The sequence below is a fragment of the Amphibalanus amphitrite genome, unplaced genomic scaffold (genome assembly GCF_019059575.1).
Source record: "Amphibalanus amphitrite isolate SeventyFive unplaced genomic scaffold, NRLGWU_Aamphi_draft 000031F_arrow, whole genome shotgun sequence".
Classification (NCBI taxonomy): Eukaryota; Metazoa; Arthropoda; class Thecostraca; order Balanomorpha; family Balanidae; genus Amphibalanus; species Amphibalanus amphitrite.
In genome coordinates this window covers 1237351-1256440 of record NW_024881527.1, presented here as the reverse complement: position 1 = coordinate 1256440, position 19090 = coordinate 1237351, and the positions used below count along the sequence as shown (strand labels likewise).

Below are 19090 nucleotides of genomic sequence, written 5' to 3'. Positions count from 1 at the left end.
TATAACGATAGGTAATTATGATGTCATCTGGTGAAGATCGATCACCTTAGTGCAAGCAAAATTATTTCACTAAGGACTCGATGTCTGAAAACGGCTCGTATTGAAACACTGTTTGTTGGGCTCGAATATAACATTTATTCGTTGCACTTAAATGAAAAATTCACCAATATGTCACTGTTTCCCCATTCATTCCGTTGGACACATAACGCTTATCACGGTCACACACGCGCACACAACCCACTCGTAACGTGTACCCCAGAATAGCGTGTGGCGCGCGGCGGTGCTCCCTCCAGCTATGGCACGGATCGGTTCAGCGGAGGCACGGCGGCGGCTGTGCCGACACCCAACAGGACAATAAGCTCGTTCTATCTCTACCGATATACCGGGTGTGCGGGCGGCGCGACGCGGCGGTCCCGGGGCGACCGGTGCCGCGCCGGGCCGGGAGCAGGCGCTCCGTTTGATTTCTGTGGACGCTCGGCGGCTGTGGCACGATACTGAGACTGACTGGAGGGCGCCGACTGGAGGCTGCTGCCGCCACCATCGCCCGTCGTCTCAGAGCATGGCCAAACCGTTACTCGGCGCCAGGCAATAAACATTTACGCATTCGGAGCCTACCCTATGTCAGCCGCCGACGCCATGACTGGGCCGGCGCGGCGTACCCTTTGGGTCCCTCCCCGTGTCCCCCGGAGGTGTGCGGTCACACCCATCCCCCAGCCAGCCGTGCTGTGGCCCGACCGCCCCTCCCTCGGAGCGGCCGGGCCGGCGGCGTTTGGCACTCTGTCGTCGCGTCCCGGCCGCCGGTCACTGCGGCTGTCGGCTCCGGGAGAATATGTACTCCGAGAACTGCTGGCCCTCCACTCCGCCGCCCAGGCTGGCCACGATCTACCGGCGGACGAGAGAGACACCATCAGTGATCAGAACACCGCCACAGAACGGAACAGACTTGTGTAGATAGTCGACTTGCACAAGCAGGTGAGCCAGTGGTCGAAGGATCACGCATGGCCGGGTCACGCTCGCACGGACCAAGCAAGTACGGACCACAAAAGGGTGGACCAGATATGGTTGGACCACCCACGGACAGACCAGTCACGGAAGAGCAAAGCTTGGGCAGATAAAGACACGGACCAGCCATTTACGGACCAGGGATCAGCAGCGCGGACGGTCCGGACAGGTAACAGCTCGTACTCGCAGCCTGGCGATTATGACTGCCGGCTATACAGGGTGTCCAGAAAAAACGGATACTATTATTTGTTGCTGTAATTCCAAAAATAAACACCTTACATTTGAAAATGGCACATGCTTGTATTCGCAAAAATATGGCAAAACAGGCAGCAGGTGCCACATGGCATGTAACCTCTTTGGTTAGTCGCGGCAGCTTCTCAAAGCACATACTCAATGTGAGCGGCCTTACGGCGGATCAGCTCCAGCACTAGCACGGTCTGCAGGTGACTGATGGTCATGTTGACCATCTCGGAGGGCAGGCAGACAACTTTCCAACGACGCATTACAGTGCTCAGGAGTTTTGCCAAATCTTGTACTATAAGCACATGAAGTTGGAACAAAATCGGCACGTGCGTTAATGAATGCGACTTAATTTCCGTAGTATCTTTTATCTGGACACCCTGTATCTACTGCACTGTGCCATGCGAGTAGGTACTAACAGGGTAGGTGGCTGGGATGGGTGTTTTTTTCTTGTAAATCGTGTTTGCGAATTTGCGATCGTGTGCGAGATGTAGCACTAGTGTTCGTGTGTCTGAACGCACCTGGAATCCGTCGGCCAGCAGCCGCTGGATGGCCTGCAGCGAGGTCATCTTTGTGTAGCCGTTCAGAGGGAAGCGTACCACGTGCTCCGGGTCCGACTGATTCCACGCCACTGACGTCCGGTTGTCCATCAGCGCCTGCACCACCTGCAACGACACGTCAACGGACGTCAGCGAACACGTCACGGGGTGTCAACGACTATGCTACCTGGGTTGTAACGGCACGTCACGGACCGTCAACGACTATAACACATCGACACGAGACGAGGAGCCCTGAAGGTCTTTGGAGAGGGCTATCAGAGAGTCTAGACTTAGATGTCTAGAGAAGCTCACCAGTCATCAGGCTCTGGAGCTCGTCTAGAGAAGCTCACCAAAGGTGGCCACTGGCCAGCTCTACCTGATAAGGTGGCTCCTGGCCCCTGGGGTAGCCCCTGAGGTAGCTCCTGGGGTCACCAAGGGCAGCTCACCTCTGGGAAGGTCTCCTCGATGAGTTTGCGCTCGCCGGAGAGCATGACGCGCTCGCCGAGGTCGGGTGAGATGTGTAGCGCCACCACATGGTAGCCGTGCTGCGCGACTGGTGGCGACGCCTGTCCGCCGGCGCGCGCCAGCCGCTGCGCCCTCTGACGGCGCAGCTGCTCCAGCTGCTTCACCATACCTGACCGAGGGCAGAGAGGGAGGTCAGGGGGGTCAGAGGAAGTTAGAGGGAGGTCAGACTTGGCGTTTAGAGGTCTCTGAAGGATGGATACAGCCTCTCAGCACTGAATGGTACGCTATGGTACGGTCATAAGGAAGCTCAGAAAAAGTAAAGAACAGACCGATCGTCATCCAATATCAGAAAAATGGCTGAGGAGTCAACCAAGGCTCAACTTTGGCATTTTGCACCTGCTACATTGCTAGACACAGGAGAGCCCTCTCCACCGGCCGAGAGGTGTTCCGGCTCACAGCTCTGGATACAGGACTGTCCTTTACAACGGCCGGGAGATACTCCGTCTCACGGCACTCACCCTGGACCTCGAAGAAGCGCGCCTCCTCCATCAGACAGTCGATCTCGCTGAAGTCGTCCGGCACGCACACCTTGCCGCTGCGCATGAAGTTGAGGATGTGCCGGAACATCTTGCCGTCGCGGTCGATGAAGTAGTGCTGTTTGAGCGTGTCGAGCACGATCGGCACTTGTCCGTTGAACAGTTTAGCGAGCCGGGTCTCTGGGTATCTGCCGGGCAGACAGCAAATGTCACTCTCGACTACAGTCCCGATATCTGCACTTGACAAAAATAAATAAAATGCCAGCAGGTAACACGTACACAGGTACCTACCAAGGCCACCTAACGGTTTCTCTGGGTGGGTAGGAATGTTGAATGTTCTTTCTGGAGGTAACCCGAGTCCCTGACCTTCTTCGGCTGTCTATGAAGCGACCGTAAGTCCAGACATGGCAATGTGAAGGAAGAGGATTGAGGATAGCTAGATCCTGAAATAGAAAGAGAACGGAGTTGACTGAAGCCCAGACTTTCAATAAACATTTTCCAGTTCGGTTTAGTATCAAATGCAGATGCATTTGTCATGCTGGGCGACAGGTAGCGAAAAATGGCCTGTGACCCATCATTCGCCGTTTGCATTTACATACTGCGTCGATGGATTTAAAATGGCCCGACCCGTGGTTAATCACTATATGGTGATACCAGCCAGCAGTCATTGCCGCCAGCCCGCTGCGGGTTTTCATACGGTGCACAGTGTGGGTCGGCCGGTATTTGTGGGCGGAGCCGGTTTCTGTGCCCGACCACCGGGCGGCGCTGGCGCAGCGTGTGGGCTCGCCGCAGCCGGCCGCCGAGAGCCCCACTGCACCTTCACCGCACGGCGCCGCACGCGCCCGGCGGCCATATTGAATTTCCAATGGTTTTCCGGCGTTTGATGTGGAAAATGCCCGTCGGCGCGGCCCGGGGCGTCTGCATTGAGACCGGCCGGGCGGCTCGGCTCCATATTAGGGCCGGCGGCGGTGCCGGCGGCAGCGCCGCGCCGTCCACGGCAAACAGGCCGCTCGGCAGCGGCGGCTGAGCCGGCGGCGCCGCCCGCGGGCACCTGCCGACCGGCCCACGTGCTCGCTGAGCTGCGCCGCAGACCAGCTCTCCGAATAAATGAGCGCCACCGGGCGGCAGCGCGAGGGGGACGGACGGGGGGAGGGGAGCGCCGCCGGCCACAGCCAATACTGCGACGCGGCCCCGGCGGCGACGGAGCGAGGCCGGAAAACTGCGATCCGAGCTGCCTTCTGTTGGTGCGGTGAGCACAAACCGGTGGCAGACCAGTCGCAGGTATTTATCACCGGTATTCGATCATTTATCACCAGTCAACGGTCACCGTGGTCACGGATAGTCACCTGGTCGTGGCACAGTAGACAGGTGCCCCACTCGCCACGCTCAGAGCCGGTAAATGCTCGTATTTAGCGGAATACAGTGCGCCTGATTATCGTGCGAATAATCCACACGATGAGTTGACTCGAATTTATCAGTTCACAGATCGAGGCGGTTTAATTGTTTAAAAGGTTCAACCGAGCTCAACATTAAATACTATGCATTGCAGCCTCAGATTATCATCTAGCATGCTAAAAAAGTTATGAGAGTCGAGGACTGACGTTAACCCGCGCCCCACTGGGGGGCTATTTATAGCCCCCCTCCCGTTTTTCTGCAATAACTTCCAAACCGCTTGACGTATCGACGCCAAACTTTCAGTACCTTCGGCTGCATCAATTTGACACCTTGTGTCAAAATTTGAACTTCGTACCTACCATAGGTCGGCCGGAAATGACGTCAGAGTGACGTCATGTTCGGCCGATTTCGACGCAAAACATTGAACCACGGCAATCGCTCCCAAGAGCTCAGTTTTTAAGCTACATCCAATTTTTTTGCATGAGACGACTCAGAATAGACTGCGCTATCAAACTGCTATCTCGGAATTTCGAAATTCTGAAAATTTCGAAAACGTTATATAATAAAATTCAAAATAATATTGTTACATTTATTTTAAAAAAAAAATTGACTTTTAGAAAAAAACGGAATACATGTAATAGAACGCATTATTATGACTAACTCTAGCAGGTTTCAGCTAAATATCTTCAAAAATGGCCAAGTTATACGCATTATTGCAAAAAAATTAACAATTATTAATTTTTCAAATCAATTTTTCAGCACAAATTTGACATTGTACGCCAATATAAATAGCACCATCGTGTTCCTGAGCTCAAACTGCATCCAATAGACACCTTTTTTGTTGAAAAAAAATTAACTTAAAAATTTAAAAAAAAAGACCTAAGCTAAATTTGACTCAAAATGACCTCGAATGACACAGACGACATCAAATTCGAAATGTTTGGCCTACATGGACCATAAAACATGCGTCACGTGACCGACGGATGATATAATATTTTCGTGACCTGTGATGACCTGACCTTGACCTGAAAATCAAAGTACAAGTTTGGTACCCTCAGAGTATCTAGAGCATCTGTTCACGAGTGTGTGAACCAAAAATGAGCCTGATCTGACTTGTAAGACGGCGGCCAGAGCCCAAAACGTCAAGAAGCCAAAATGCTAATAATTTTTACTTTGACCTGACCTGTGACGTCATCGGTGACCTCGAGGTCAATGAAATTAGGTTTCGCTCGACAGTTTTTCCGGGGCTATCAGACGCCGTTTGAATTTTGACGATCGGCCCAGTAGTTTTGGAGTTAGGAGGGGGGGGGGGGCTATGAATAGCCCCCCCCCCCAGTAGGGCGTGTTATACGCAGACCCCAGTGGGGCGCGGGTTAAAAAAACGACCGAGCCGAGTATGCGATGGAATTTGAACTATGACAAGGAGCTGAGATGGGCAAGTGCCAGATAAGGTAAATGTGGGTAAGTATATGGTCACTCAGTATAAAAGAAACGGACATGTAACATGCAACGCGCCAGCACATATCTCTCTCCACTGGTATGTTCGAATCTCCATTCACTGCATAATAACATAGAGAACCAGTGTAACAATGACAGCATCTTTCCCTTTGCTGAATACCACTATCGATCAGATGTAGCTGGTGCGCTATGTCGGAGCGACAACAGCTGGGGATTTCTGTATGCCAGCGGGCCGCAGCACACCCAGTGGACCCGATACTGACAGTCTGCTGAACCGGTGACAGAGCCGCGCCCGGTCAGCCGGCGCCGCGGCTGCATGTGGTCGGGTCGGACCGCCCGACTCCCCTAATGAAGTGGCCGGCGCCGGCGGCGGGCGCGCGCTGTGCCGGCGGCGGCCCGGCGCCAGCAGCCGGCCGGCCCGGCCACATTCCTTGGCCCGGCGTGCAACGGCGGTGTGCCGCCGGCGCCGGCCACTAACCCACATGCAGCCGCCGCAGCCCCACCGACAGGCAGGCCGCCGGCGGGCCGGCCGGCCGCCGCCCGCGGCCCGTCGCCGCCTTATATAGGCGGCCGGCGGGCGGCGGGCGGCGGCCGCGGCGGCCATGTGGGTCATCTCAGCGCTGCCCGAGGGCCGCGGGCGCCGCCCGGCCGGGCCGGTTTGGTAATTGTGCCCGGGGCGGGCCACGCCGTGTAGAAAGGTCGGAGGTTTGGTCGCTCCGGCCCGGCCTGCCGAGGGGCAGGTGGCTGGGCGGCGTCTCTCGAACCGATATACCTACCCCTGATTAGGCGCATAGACAGGCGAGCGTCGAAACAGCTGATGTGGAGCCGTCACAACAACACATCATGTAATTAAAACGGGCGTTTTATAGAATGTCAAGCATGCGCCACTAATTTCACCGTCGCGTTGTAAACTTACGTTAATTCTGGCAAGCGTTATATAATTTTCATGGTTATCCTTGCGTGAATATAAAAATCCAACCATCAAGACAGAATGCTCCTATTACATACTCGTATATTTGTTTCTTTTTGCTTAGGCATTGAGAAGCATTTTGCAAGCTTTAATCTTACCCAGTGTTTCTATTCCGCATTCTCTTGACCCGTTTGAATAGAACCAGTCGACAGAGCTCGTTGCGGTAGACGGGAAAGAGGGGAGGACGGAGCAATGTAACCATACTGTGGCGTCTCCCTGACCTCCAAACACAATGGAGTGATTACGGCCGAGAGAGACCCGCCCACTGACAGAGCTGGTCCGCGCGGCAGACAGAGCGACTCCGGCAGAGTCGGCGGGGGATGGTGACTCGGGCTGAGTCGGCGGGGGACAGAGCGACTCCGGCTGACAGGGCGACTCCGGCAGAGACTCCGCGGAGCAGGGCTGCGGAGTCGATGGATTTTCGGCGACTCCGACTCCCACTCCGGCTTTCAAAAACCAGCTCCGACTCCGACTCCGACTCCGGGCAGAATTGTCGACTCCGACCGACTCCAACTCCCGACTCCGACTCCGCAGACCTAGCAGGGCTGCGGAGGCGACAGATTTTCGGTGACTCCGACTCCGACTCCGGCTCGGGTTTCTAAAATCGACTCCGACTCCGACTCCGACTCCGGTCACAACTGTCGACTCTGACCGACTCCGACTCCGACTCCGACTCCGACTCCGCAGCCCTGCCGCGGAGATAGAGCGACTCGGGCAGACAGACCGACTTGGGCAAAGACTGCGGCAAACAGAGCGCCTCCGACAGACTCCGCGGGAGAGAGACTGGTTCGGACAGACATAGCGACTCGGGAAGAGACTTAGCGTGAGATAGAACGTCTCCGAAAGAGACTCCGGAGGAGACAGGGCGACTCGGGCAGACAGAGCGACTCCAGCAGATAGAGCGACTCCGGCCGATAAAACGACTCAAAGCTCCGACAGTCGAGGATGACCGGGAGAAGTTGGCGACGGACTAATAAGGTAATGCACGGGGTGGGAAAAAACGACAAGGTATGCGCCCGTGGGCGGAGTCTGTAAAGCATAAGTGACGGGAAAAGTCAGTAAAGGAGGGGTGGGGAATAAGTTGATAAATGGGTGCCGCGGAGACCCGCAGCCACAAATTGAACTTTAAGGAAGTTGGACGGGAATAATCAGTAGTCGCTTGTAGAGATCTAATCGGCGAGAGATGCTTTTGTCCTTAGATTCCCTAAAGACCATAAAGGCGCTTTGGACATTTGCAGGCCTTAGCAATGAGGACAACCCTCACAGCCTCACAATATCTCAGTCGTGTGACATATGTGACCTGTGTCACCCTTAAAGACCCGTGTATCGCCTGTGGGCTGGCAGTCAGCACCGAGGCCTGTTCAGCACTGGCACCCACCTGGTCAGTGTCTCCAGTGACGATGTGTAGATGACTCCTCCGACGTCAATGTGAACCGGCGCCGTGTACCTGCCGGTGGGAAAGGGCGTCATCGGACTGTGGAAGGGAGGGGAAAAGGGGCACATACTACACGCCAGTGCTGCAAACGGGACGGCAGTTTCCGAAATAAATCACGACAAACACGAAAGAGTAGAGAAAGAAAAAAATGTCGCGTCAAAAATGATTCGACAATCGATTTTTTAGGACCAACTGAGTCGAGTGAATGTTGAAATCCTAACATAACTGTCAAAAAGCCAAGAAAAGTTAGAAGTAAACAACAGCCAACAGAAAGCTTTAAAGTTGAAAGTTAAAAAGGTAGGTAGGTATGTAAAAATTGTGCAAATAAACGCGCGTGCAGTTACACAAAACGATGGGACTACGCTACTAGACTGGAGTACCCTAACAGATTATCTCATCCTCGCGATTAATCACAACGCTAGTCGGGCTCCAGCTCAGAGCAGATTGTTCAGTGTCCCGTGCGTGCATCTGCGTGGGCCCCCACGCGGCGGGGGACCATCCGAACTGGCTCGGCCGGCACCGACCAACGCTGAGAGGCCCGCTGCACCACCTTACACCCTGAGTCACAAATTATACTGCCAGAGTCGTACCGAAGCTGCGAGGACATCGTCCTCAGCAACAATAGCGCGGGCCGGTCGAACGCCGCGCTGTAGCGGCCGCCTTGGAGCCGCAGAGCCGGAGACTGCATTGCCCGACTAGGACGGTAACACCAGCTGCACTGCGGCACGGTATACCTCCAGCGGTGTTGACTGCTACAGGAGACTGCAGCGACGCGATAGGACGATAGCACCACGTGTTATGCGGCACAGTATGCGAGTTTCTTACTGCGATCGGAGACTGCAACACCGTGAGTCGGCGGTCCCCTTCCATGGTATGGTAAACTTTTTTTCGATTTTATGGTAATGTTTCGTCGGATGTGTGCAGTGCATTCTGTCATTGACTGTCCTTGTAATAAGAAACCAGACATGATCTTCCGCCTCATATTTTTTGACACCGGAGGTAAAGATGAAAGACAAAAGTATCTTTGATAAAATTATCCTACTTTATGCTATTAGGGACCATATTTGCGAGTACAGCAATGACCGATTTTTTTAGAGGTGCCCTCGCGAGAGGTGCCTCTGGATCCGTCAGCTGGGCGCACCGTCCGATAGTGTGAGCCGATGTCTCCCCTCTTCCGTTCCTCCGATCCGTGCGCCGTCCTCACCTGGACGCGGCCGCCACCGTCGGGATGCCGGTAACCTTCCCGTGGTGACCGGAGGTGGGGGACGCCTTGGGCGGCGCCGGCAGCGACGGCGACAGCTTGTTGTTGTTTAGCGGCGTGGGCGACGACGAGTGAAGAGAGCCCGGAGAGATGTTGGGTGACCCCGCCGGGGAGATCAACCTGCGAAAGGTCATCGCGGCGGGTTAGACACAGGTCAGGTCGAGCGACAAACAACGACTGGATTCGTTCTGAGATTGAAGCAGTATTTTGTGTTCCCTCACTTTACCATGTGGTGCTTAATAACTGAAAACTCCGTCTAATGTTTATTTAATCTCTTCATCTCTACCTGCCTTTCATATAAATATATCTGAATGCTCGCTCTCTCTCCCTCCCTCTACCCTCTCTCTCTCCCCCTCCCCCCCCTCTCTCTCTCTCTCTCTCTCTCTCTCTCTCTCTCTCTCTCTTTCCTTTCTTTCTTTGCTTGCTTATAGATGTGTACGTTCGTTACTTCTTTCGCCCGGATCTCAAGCACATCCCGTATATTTCCCTACACATTCAGCGGGACATCAATCCGCCCCGGGCTCCGAGTGGACACAGTGCGACCAGCTCTGTGCTGTCCTCTTCCCATCCCCTTGGGCAGCGTCTGATGTATGCTACATCACGGGCCCGATGGCAGCCGATGTTATGGCATACAATACTGCGCATAGCAATCGGCACTCGAACAGACTGGATCACCAATTAGATAAGGAACAAACAGACTGGTTCAGTAAGTAACAATGGATAAATTATCCCTATTTCGTCCAATTCAAAGCGTAAACAGTGCAGACTCAAACTCTTTGAGCGATATAGTATGGAGCACGGGCATTGCACCCAAATTTGCATTGTGACTTACCAGAGAACCTCTCAATTTGCCATCACCAATCGCCAACAACCATCGGTGGGTTCAGCAACAATACAATCCAATGTAAATTTATCACGAATAAAAGATTCTCTCTCAATGATGGCAATACACCCGAACTCATAGATGGTTCGGGTAGGGATTTGAAACTTCCCATATGATGCCTTGGTACATTTCCGTCACCAAAAACGATATATTAAATTGCATTGGTTTCATACTACAGCGAGCAAGAAGAAACCAGGAACAGCATCTATTTCACAATGTCTGTCTTCAAACAGAGCCGGAAAGTGTTAATACATACACCGCGGCCGGGTATAACATCACCAATGCATGTTCTGGGCTGTTCACATATTTCATGACCAACGACCATTTAAGCATATTTATAGGGGCAATAAATTGCCGACTGAGGAATTACGTATGGCGATCCTAGAGCGATGCGGGGCAGAATGAACGCCAATTAACACGGTGTGTAACACCTGCTCGAATGGCAGCGCTTGATGTCTCCAATAGAGAGACTGCCGCGCCGCTGACGGCTGCCCTCAGAGCGCCCCAGTGCCTCTCGTCTCCGTCTGCCCGGCGGGCCGGTCCACCGCCGCCGGCGGGGGGAGGGGGCAGCGCCCGTCTCCGCACCGCTCTGAGACTCTCCTTTTTACCACCGCGTGCCAAGGCTGGCGGCGCGGCCGGAGCCAGTGGGCCGCGCGCGGCGGCGCCGCCGGCCACGTCACGCCGCCGCCCGGCCGGAGAAATCCGGCCCCCGGCTAGAAACGGCGGCCGGCCGCCGGCGGGCCGGGCCCCGGGCACTCTCTCACCGGCCGCCCATACCGGCTGACCCCGTCGACACGGACACGACCCCACCGACATATGGATTGACATGGAGTGGCTAAACTGACAGCAGCTGATCCCACTGGCGTCGACACACCCCAGCCCTGTCAATCTGATCGATCTGATAACCGGAGCTCGCTCTAAAATTAATATGCATCATTCGCTTGGCCTGCATCTCTTGCAGATGCATGAAATCCGTGCGGAGGTTTAGAGAGCGGTGAACACCTTTTAATCGTAACGGACTTGACACAGTGGTTACAGCATCGGCGCAGTGTAAAGGGCAGCTTTTGATCGATTAGCGTCCTATGAGGTCTGCCCTCGGGCTGCCAGCAATACCAGCATGCCGCGAAGGATACTGGAGCTCGGACTGTGACGAACTGAGACGGCGCAGCAACACCTCAAATATCAATCAATGACACCGACTGCCACCGACTGGCGGCCCTGCTGACGTGCTGGCCTCGGCTGTGATTGCAGCCGTCCTGCTGGCCTGTGACCGCAGCGATCATGCTGGTCGGTAGCACAGGCGCCCTGCTGTTGTGCTGGTCGGTAAGGTTATGCGCCAAGCAGTACAGTTGCCATGCTGTCCGGTGGTTCAGCGGTACAGCCGCCTTGCCAGCCGGTGTTTCGTATAACATGATGGCTGGCGGTACAACACAGTCACCCGGGATCGCTGCACGCCAGCTCATGTGCAGGGTTCGCCGCACCCACCGTCTTCCGTCCGTCCAAAGTATTACCCTGGCCCGAAGCCCGGCGGCGGCAGAGCGTAGAAGTAGGCCGGTCAGCAGACACCACGCTATGAACAGCAGACATACGCCGCATACCGGCAGAAGAACGCTAATTGACGAGAGATGAAAACAGACGCAGAACAGATGGCAGATCTGAGCCATACGGTTTCTGGTGCATTGAACTTTCTAAGTTCAGGGACCCCAGGCGGATGTGCATTATAATAGACAGTCTGTCATATCTTATCAGATCGTCACCATAGAACGTCCTCATGTGCTTTTGTTGTAGAATGTAGACACAATATTGAGGAACTGAACAGTTCGTTGCGACGGGCGCAAGTAGCTGACAAATGAGAGCAATGGCAAAACTGGGTACTGCAGTGCATTGTTAGAGACGCCGACGACTAATACGATCCTACATAGACGCCAAGAGGTTCAACTCAGCACAAATATTGTCAAAACAACGTAAGACGTTAAGAGTGACATCGTGAATGGTCAGCGCCTCAGCAACTGAGTGATGAGAGCCGATAGCGTTCGGGCGCTGATTAAACCTGTGACGAATGCCGTTCAGAGTCGCCTCGGCGTGCTCGCCATTTGCCCCAGAGTCCTGACGATGATAACTAATGAATGACTTCGGCAAAGATTGTGTCTCAGATCAGATAAACTCAGTGAGTCGGTTAATTCACTTATGTGTCTGGATGTGAAGACAAAGTTCGACTCTGAATTCCGCCTTGCAAATCGTAAGATATGGAACTTCAGTTCAGAAGTAGCCCGGCAAGCTCTGGCTCTTCTTATCTTCATTGCCTGCAAGCGAAGAAAAACTGCAGTTGTTGACTGAATGCATATCAAAATTCCTGACCAGTCTGTTTACGTTTCAGAACAAACAGGCCACCAGTGCCCAAGGAAAACAGGGCGGAAATCGTGCAGCGCCAGTATCAGCAGGCCGGTACCTGCCACATACAAGTCTGGCTTGCGCACTGTGATATGCAATTATGCTATGTTCTCTCAGAACCTAGCATAATTGTCTCAGACAGGTTTATCGAGCGCCGGTGGCCAACGTACCGGTAACCGCTAACCAGAGCTGGCTCTGAATAACTCTCTACCGCAATACATCGAGCATACCGCGGATTTTAACGCTTCATTTCCCTATCTAGCCTCACCGAAGTCGTTGTCGCGCCAGTACTCTCCTGCAGACTCACCAGGGGACGAGCCCCGGTACCCTGGCCAGGAACTGATCTCCGGTGGTCGACGAAGGAACTCCGAACCCCGAGCTTAGGCTCATGGAGAAGGAAACTCGTGATACCACAGACCCAGTCGTGGAGAGAGGGAGTATCGAGAGTGCTGACACACAGAGCTAACAGAGCGTGGAAATATCCGCACGGTACATACGCTGCCGGCACGCAGAGCGTTCGTCGCTCGCGGGTCGGGGAGAGGCCACTGCGCCGGGGCATACCGGAGAGAGGTCAGTTCCGCCACCGGCGATGCAGCGCTGCAAGAGTGCCAATATAGGCCGCAAACGGAACTCGCTACACTGGTCCGGGGGCGTCGGTGAGAAAGGGGGTGTGGTGAGGTTAGGAAGTATTCGCGGGGCAGATAAGGAAGAAGTCGCCCCGCGAGCTGTATGCTTCCGGTCGGCCCCGCCTCTGTACTCAGTGGCTCGGAAATCGGTGCGGGGGCTGAGAGTAGCCGCAGGGCTCAGTCACTCGGTATTCTGCACTGACTTTGGAGGATCGGTATGGGAGTATCGAGGAGCAGCGTTCACTCAGTGCTCACTGCAGTGGCTCGGGGCATCGGTACGGGGGCGTTGCCGCAGGGCAGATCTCGTTCGGTGCTCGCTGCAGTTGCCCCAGGGATCGGTCGGTACGAGAGGGAGCCCCGGGGCCGGCTGGCAGCCAGCCTGTCTGACGTGGCCGGAGGCAGGCCGTCCAGTGCCGCCGGCTGGACGGCCTGCCGAAACGGGGCCGGGGCGGCTGGTCTCCGAGCCGGCGCGCAGAGCTTGCCCGAGGTGTCGCGGGCAGAGCGGCCGTGCACCCGGAGCGGGAGTGGCGGCAGAGCCGGGAGCGGCCGGCCGGCGAGAGAGTGGCGACGCCGGCGGCGGCGGCGGCGCGGCCCCGCGGCGCTGCGGCCGGATCACCTCTGGAATGCGGTCCGGCGGCCGGCCGCCGGGACCGCCGCCGGCCGCGCCGCGCCGAGCAGCGCCGCCCGCTCCAGCCAGCCGCGAGCTGCGTGCCTCCGGCCGGCGAGGGGCGCCCGAGCGGGGCACGGCCCGGTACGGCACGGCACGGGGCCCCCACGATACGGCATGGGGCCCGCGGCGCGGCACTAAGCGGTACGACACGAAACCCCGCGGTATGGCACGGGTCCCACTTAACGGCACCAACCTTTGGTGGTCTGCACCAGCAATGTGAAATGAACCATAACGGAGCAAAGTGGGTAACCACTGAGCGGGTGCCTGTCTACATTAGCAATAAGCGGGCTCAGCTCAGCCGGCCCAGAATGGTGACAGGCATCCTCTAAAAATTCTGAGTAACCCACTGCGCCTCACCCACCGCCGTGCCCCATCATTTCGCCGGCGGCCTGAGCCGGCTGCCTGCAGCGCCGCGCACCCGTCCGTCCTGTCCCGGCTGGGGACCGCTCCGGTGCTCGCCACGTCACAAAGGCCTCGGGGTGCACGCCCGGCGACCGGTCCGTGCGGTGCGAATGTGTTTGTGCTGGAGCGCGTGCATGCATTGTATGCGGATCAACGGACACGCAGTGAAGTGGTGCTGGGTAACTGACGGGCAGGCATGCAATGGTCGGCGGACTGGATGCAGGTGAAAATAATGACGTACTCTGTCTGCCGGAGAATTAATCCTGAACGTTTAATTGGTATTTGGTATAAGCTAATAAGCTTGTCCAGAAAGTAAATGTTCGTTCCTGTGCAACATGCATATCTGACAGAGAGGGAAGCCGTTTCCCACAGCCGCAGCCATCTCTGTCAGACGGGCGCGCAAAACCGCAAAATGTATGCGCCTTTGATGGAGCAAAATGATATTCACGTATTCAGCAGGTATCATGGTATAACATTACAGCTGTTGGATACATCAGTCGCTCTTTGGTTGCCCAATTTTAAAACGGTTCTCCGGCGTTTTCAGCCCGTGTGGACCATATGGAAAGTGGACGGTGGTCACCGATAGTGAACGACCTTCGCTGGCAACAGGGGTGAGCTAAGGAACTTCTGGTGTGATCGTCCGTGATCGTCGGTGCAGGATTTCTGTCGTGGCCGTTTAGTATCATGAATAAGCCTACATACAGTCTAGAGTATTCCAGGACATATCATTTCACTTCTGACCGTATCAAACTAAGGTCGAATATCAATCGTTGATGTTTCCGGCACAACAACGACCGTTTCACATGCACATGTTATTGTAGCCACGCATCCATCGAAGGGAAGGGAAAGGAATGGAGGGTCAAGGGAGGGAGCGAGGAAGTGAGTAAAGAAACAGGACATGGGGGGCGAGGGGAAGTGGGGTGTGAGCCGCGGGACTCGCCAGGTGGGCCGTCTGGCACGCGGAGTGTTTGTCCAGCACACCGGCGCGGTATGTCGGCCGGGTCTGATTGGCTGACACACCGCGGCCTTCCGGGCCGGGCCAGACTTCCGGCGGCCGCTACGGCACGGTACGCCACATCCGGCGCCGGACCGAGTCAAAACACGGGCCGGGGCAGGAAGAGGGAGACCGAGACTGAGAGCCGAGAAACGTGTGGATGTGAGAGAGCTGGAAAGAGCTTAGCACTCTGAGCGATGAGCATGACATATAGAGCCATCGCTGACATACATCAGGGGCATTTCAGTTTCACATGAGCTATTCTATGGCATATAAAAATTTGATGACCGGTGCTAGCTATGCAATAGCCAGGTGCTAGCTCCTACCTATCGCACTTCCTCAGGAAAAGGCATCCACTTACATTAATCGTTATGGAAATGGCCCAGGTGGATGCAAGCGTCAAGTGATTCACATGAAATACAGAGTCGTGGCTTTGGTTATTAGGAATTCCCTTCCGTTGACCACTCAGTTCCTGTGCCTTTCCTATTTTACTGGCCAAAACTGGAATGCGCCTTGCACCGAGCACTAGCAAAAGGAAGTCGTGGAAGCACCGGCACGCAGTGGTAGGGTAGCCTGGGGCAAGACGCCCCAGATAATTTATTTTGCTGCATAAATTTTGTCCCACATCACCTGGAAGGCCAAATTTGTGCTCAATGCGTTCTTTGGACATTTTACTTTAAATTGCACCCCTCAAATTGATTCACTTATGATCGGACTCCAAGCTAGGAAGTGATTTGTGAAGCAACTGCAAATGGGGCATTTTGCCCCAACCCCAGGGCAAAACGCCCCACGGCCTGGGGCAAGTAGCCCCATACTTTAGATTAAAGATTTAACATGGTAGTTGGCTAAATCTTATGTGAGAGGTCCGTTAGACCTCTGGAGGCACGGCACTGAAATTAGCACATTCCATCCTGTCAGGTGCTCAGCTATGACACTATTGTATGAGCAGGTTTTTCACCTACCTCATAAGACCAAGTAATAAATTATTGCAATGCAAATGTTAACAAAATACTTCCTTTGCCATCCAGTTGCTGAGAAAGTACACATAAAGGCATAGAAACTTACTGTTCGCCAGCTACCGAACATAAGGAAGTGGGTAGCCCGAACAACACATGAGGTAAAACGCCCCAGGGGCTTTTTGCCCCGCGACCTACTGGGGCGTTTTACCCCATCACGTAGTTCGGTCAGAGAACAACGCCTTGCACTCCAGCAAGACATAATTTAACACGAACCAACCCGGCATGATAAGCGTTAGACAATAGTTGTTCAAAATACATAAAAGTCGTTAACCTAATGTGGACCATAAAAGAACGCCATGATACATAATCTGACAACAAAACATAAAAATCACTCAAAAAACACATTTTTGGCTATATCTCCCAAAAGAGTCATCACAATTTCTTTCCAGTCTGCTCATATAATGATCATATAGTGCACGTTTTATAGAAGAGATGATGTTTCCCCAGAACCCTGCCAGTTCCGAGAAACATCGGTGAGGCGTTTTACCTCGGCGGGGCGACTTGCCCCGGTCTACCCTATGTGGCAAGCACGGACAGCTCTCGGTGAATATTCGTGGTGAGCTGACAGTAAGAATTGTGATGACTGACCTCACATTGGTCAGCAGTGAGCACGCGGAGGTGGACGGATATTTACCGAGGTGAACTGATCGCGAGAGAACCGCGCGGATAAGCGAAAACGACAAACACATGTACTATAATCGATGCCTGACGCTCATATTTAATTTTAAACTTTACAAGAAGAAGGTATCCCTCACTTCTGCGCTTCAACCTGCACAAACACGGCAACACATCTGGAACCTGCATGGCTCGAAAAATGCTCTTAAAACCGGTTTTCGTACGATAGCTGTGAGATTGGATTTTCAGGCCACAGAGACGGACAAAGGCGCGGAGGTTGGCGTGATTTCACAACGGCTGACGGGAGGGGCTCAGTCGGCGAGTGGGTGCCGCGCGCGGGCCGGGCCGGGCCGGTACGGGCCCGGGTGCCCGTCCGCCGACTGACGCCGAGACGAGACACGGCTGGGAATCCAGCAGCTGGACACGCTATCACCGATCATCAGCCTGCACACGGCTGTCAGCCCAATGTACCCAACAGTCTGTTGAGTGTCTTTTATATTCACGGTGTCATTTGATTTGACTTAATAGTACCTTGTTGATTCAAGGTACTTACCCCTTTCCAGGGCCCAAATTTAATCTATACGTGTCCATTTCATTGTGGGGAAGTTATATAAATGAGCGCCGCGTGTTTACCGCGACCGAGCGCAGATATCACGAACGAGCGCAAATGGGGCTTTCCGACCGAGATCCTGCTAAGGAGACGGACTGTGCATGCGGTCGGCCGGTCCGGGGGGCGGCAGGCGATGACAGTAAATGGAGGGCGGCCCGCCCACCGGCCGTGTGAGGACGGCGATGGTATGTCGGCCGTGGGGATCCACCATCACTCAATTAATGGGACGACTGTTCAATCACGCATGGCAATGCGTTGACACTGACCTTGTATTCGCCTTTGTTATCATCCTTTCCACTTGCATTCTGAAAAACAGAAATAAAACGTCAGTACACTCCAAAAGCATAGGCACAGGTATATGCATTTCCACACGTCACATGTCTACTATGATGGACATAGTTTGGACCGGCAGTCTACCCTATCTCCTAATTGATTGTCGAGTTGTTGACTAATTATAGAACACGGAGGAACACATCGGTAACAGCTCACTTCAATAGGAGTTACAGGTTACGAGCCTTTGACCCCGTTGCCTGGTTCATCGTCTTCCGAGCCAGAATTCACCTGGAAGCATGCTCAATCCTGCTGCAGAAACTCGTTTCCACCCGACCAGACCTGTTTCTGTCCACCTGAGGGACCTGCTGTCCCGTTTGAGGACCCCATCCCGCACCCGCTCCACCCCATCCATCCCCATCGACGGAGAAGTGTATGCCCCTCCTTCCAACTCGAGTTCCTTTTGCCCCAGTGACCCATGTTCCCTCCGGCCTGGAGGGCAAGGAACAATATACGCGAAGATATGCATACGAAAACGGCACCAAAGACGACACGGACCGTCACAACGATAGCGTCCAAAGGGAATTACATACTAGGCAGATATGTAACTCACTTTGTCAATCTTCAGGACCCGCATTAGGCGGACCCCACGCATTAGGTCAACTGGAATTATAAGTACTAAATTTGTCGTATTCGTTACGTAGTTCGTGCAACCGTATTGTTTCAGTTACAAAATAAACGTTTACGTAAACATGGATGCACCAATCTACAGTTCGAAATCGAGACGGCAGCAGGGGATTCACTGACAACTGATGAGTCGAAGGTCAGCCGTTGGGGCCGTACGACACAGTCGGGGCGCAAAGGGGTGCATGTCTCACTAGCCCGTAAAGTCGCTAATGTGCAATGACTGACAAGCCATACGGGGCACAAGACAGAAGGGTGTGGGGGAAGGGAGGTTACACTGACCTGGAAAGTGGCGCTGACAGCCGTCAGACCGTATGGCACATGGAGCACGGGGCGCACCAGCTCACTCGGACAGCGGCAGCCGGTGGCGGACGCACCGCGACTGGGCGCCGCGCCCGCCGCCGCTGCTGCCGGCGCCGCCGCCACCGCCGCCGGCGGCGCCCCGCTCTGCCGGCGCCGCGCTCTGCCCCGCCGCCGGCGCCACGGCCCGCCGGGAGCTGCAGCAGCTGCTGGGGCCGGGCCGCAGCTCAGCTGGCCAGCCGGCAGAGCAGCTGTCACCAGTCACCGTAAAACGTAGCATCCATCAATCTCCAACAGAGTTTCTCTAAATACATCGTAATGCACA

The 19090-nt window shown here is 54.6% G+C and overlaps 1 protein-coding gene across 1 annotated transcript; it reads right to left on the bottom strand.

The window, feature by feature from the left end:
- Nucleotides 1–111: 111 nt before the first annotated feature.
- LOC122367869 (BTB/POZ domain-containing protein kctd15-like) lies at nucleotides 112–18941 on the bottom strand. Its single transcript, XM_043341370.1, has 8 exons — nucleotides 18748–18941; nucleotides 17778–17816; nucleotides 9245–9421; nucleotides 7984–8052; nucleotides 2765–2970; nucleotides 2228–2415; nucleotides 1764–1907; nucleotides 112–882 (listed from the first exon to the last, which is right to left on the bottom strand). Exons 2-8 carry the CDS (start codon nucleotides 17813–17815, stop codon nucleotides 802–804), a joined length of 903 nt encoding a protein of 300 aa, XP_043197305.1. The 5' UTR covers nucleotide 17816; nucleotides 18748–18941; the 3' UTR covers nucleotides 112–801.
- Nucleotides 18942–19090: the final 149 nt, after the last annotated feature.

What these genes read in the sequence shown, in the direction of transcription:
- LOC122367869 (XM_043341370.1), bottom strand. Translation starts at nt 17,815, where the DNA reads ATGCAAGTGGAAAGGATGATAACAAAGGCGAATACAAG. An exon ending in ATAACAAAGGCGAATACAAG is followed by an intron (nt 9,422 to 17,777) that starts GTCAGTGTCAAC and finishes GACCTTTCGCAG; the next exon opens with GTTGATCTCCCCGGCGGGGT. An exon ending in TGCTGGCCGACGGATTCCAG is followed by an intron (nt 883 to 1,763) that starts GTGCGTTCAGAC and finishes GTCCGCCGGTAG; the next exon opens with ATCGTGGCCAGCCTGGGCGG.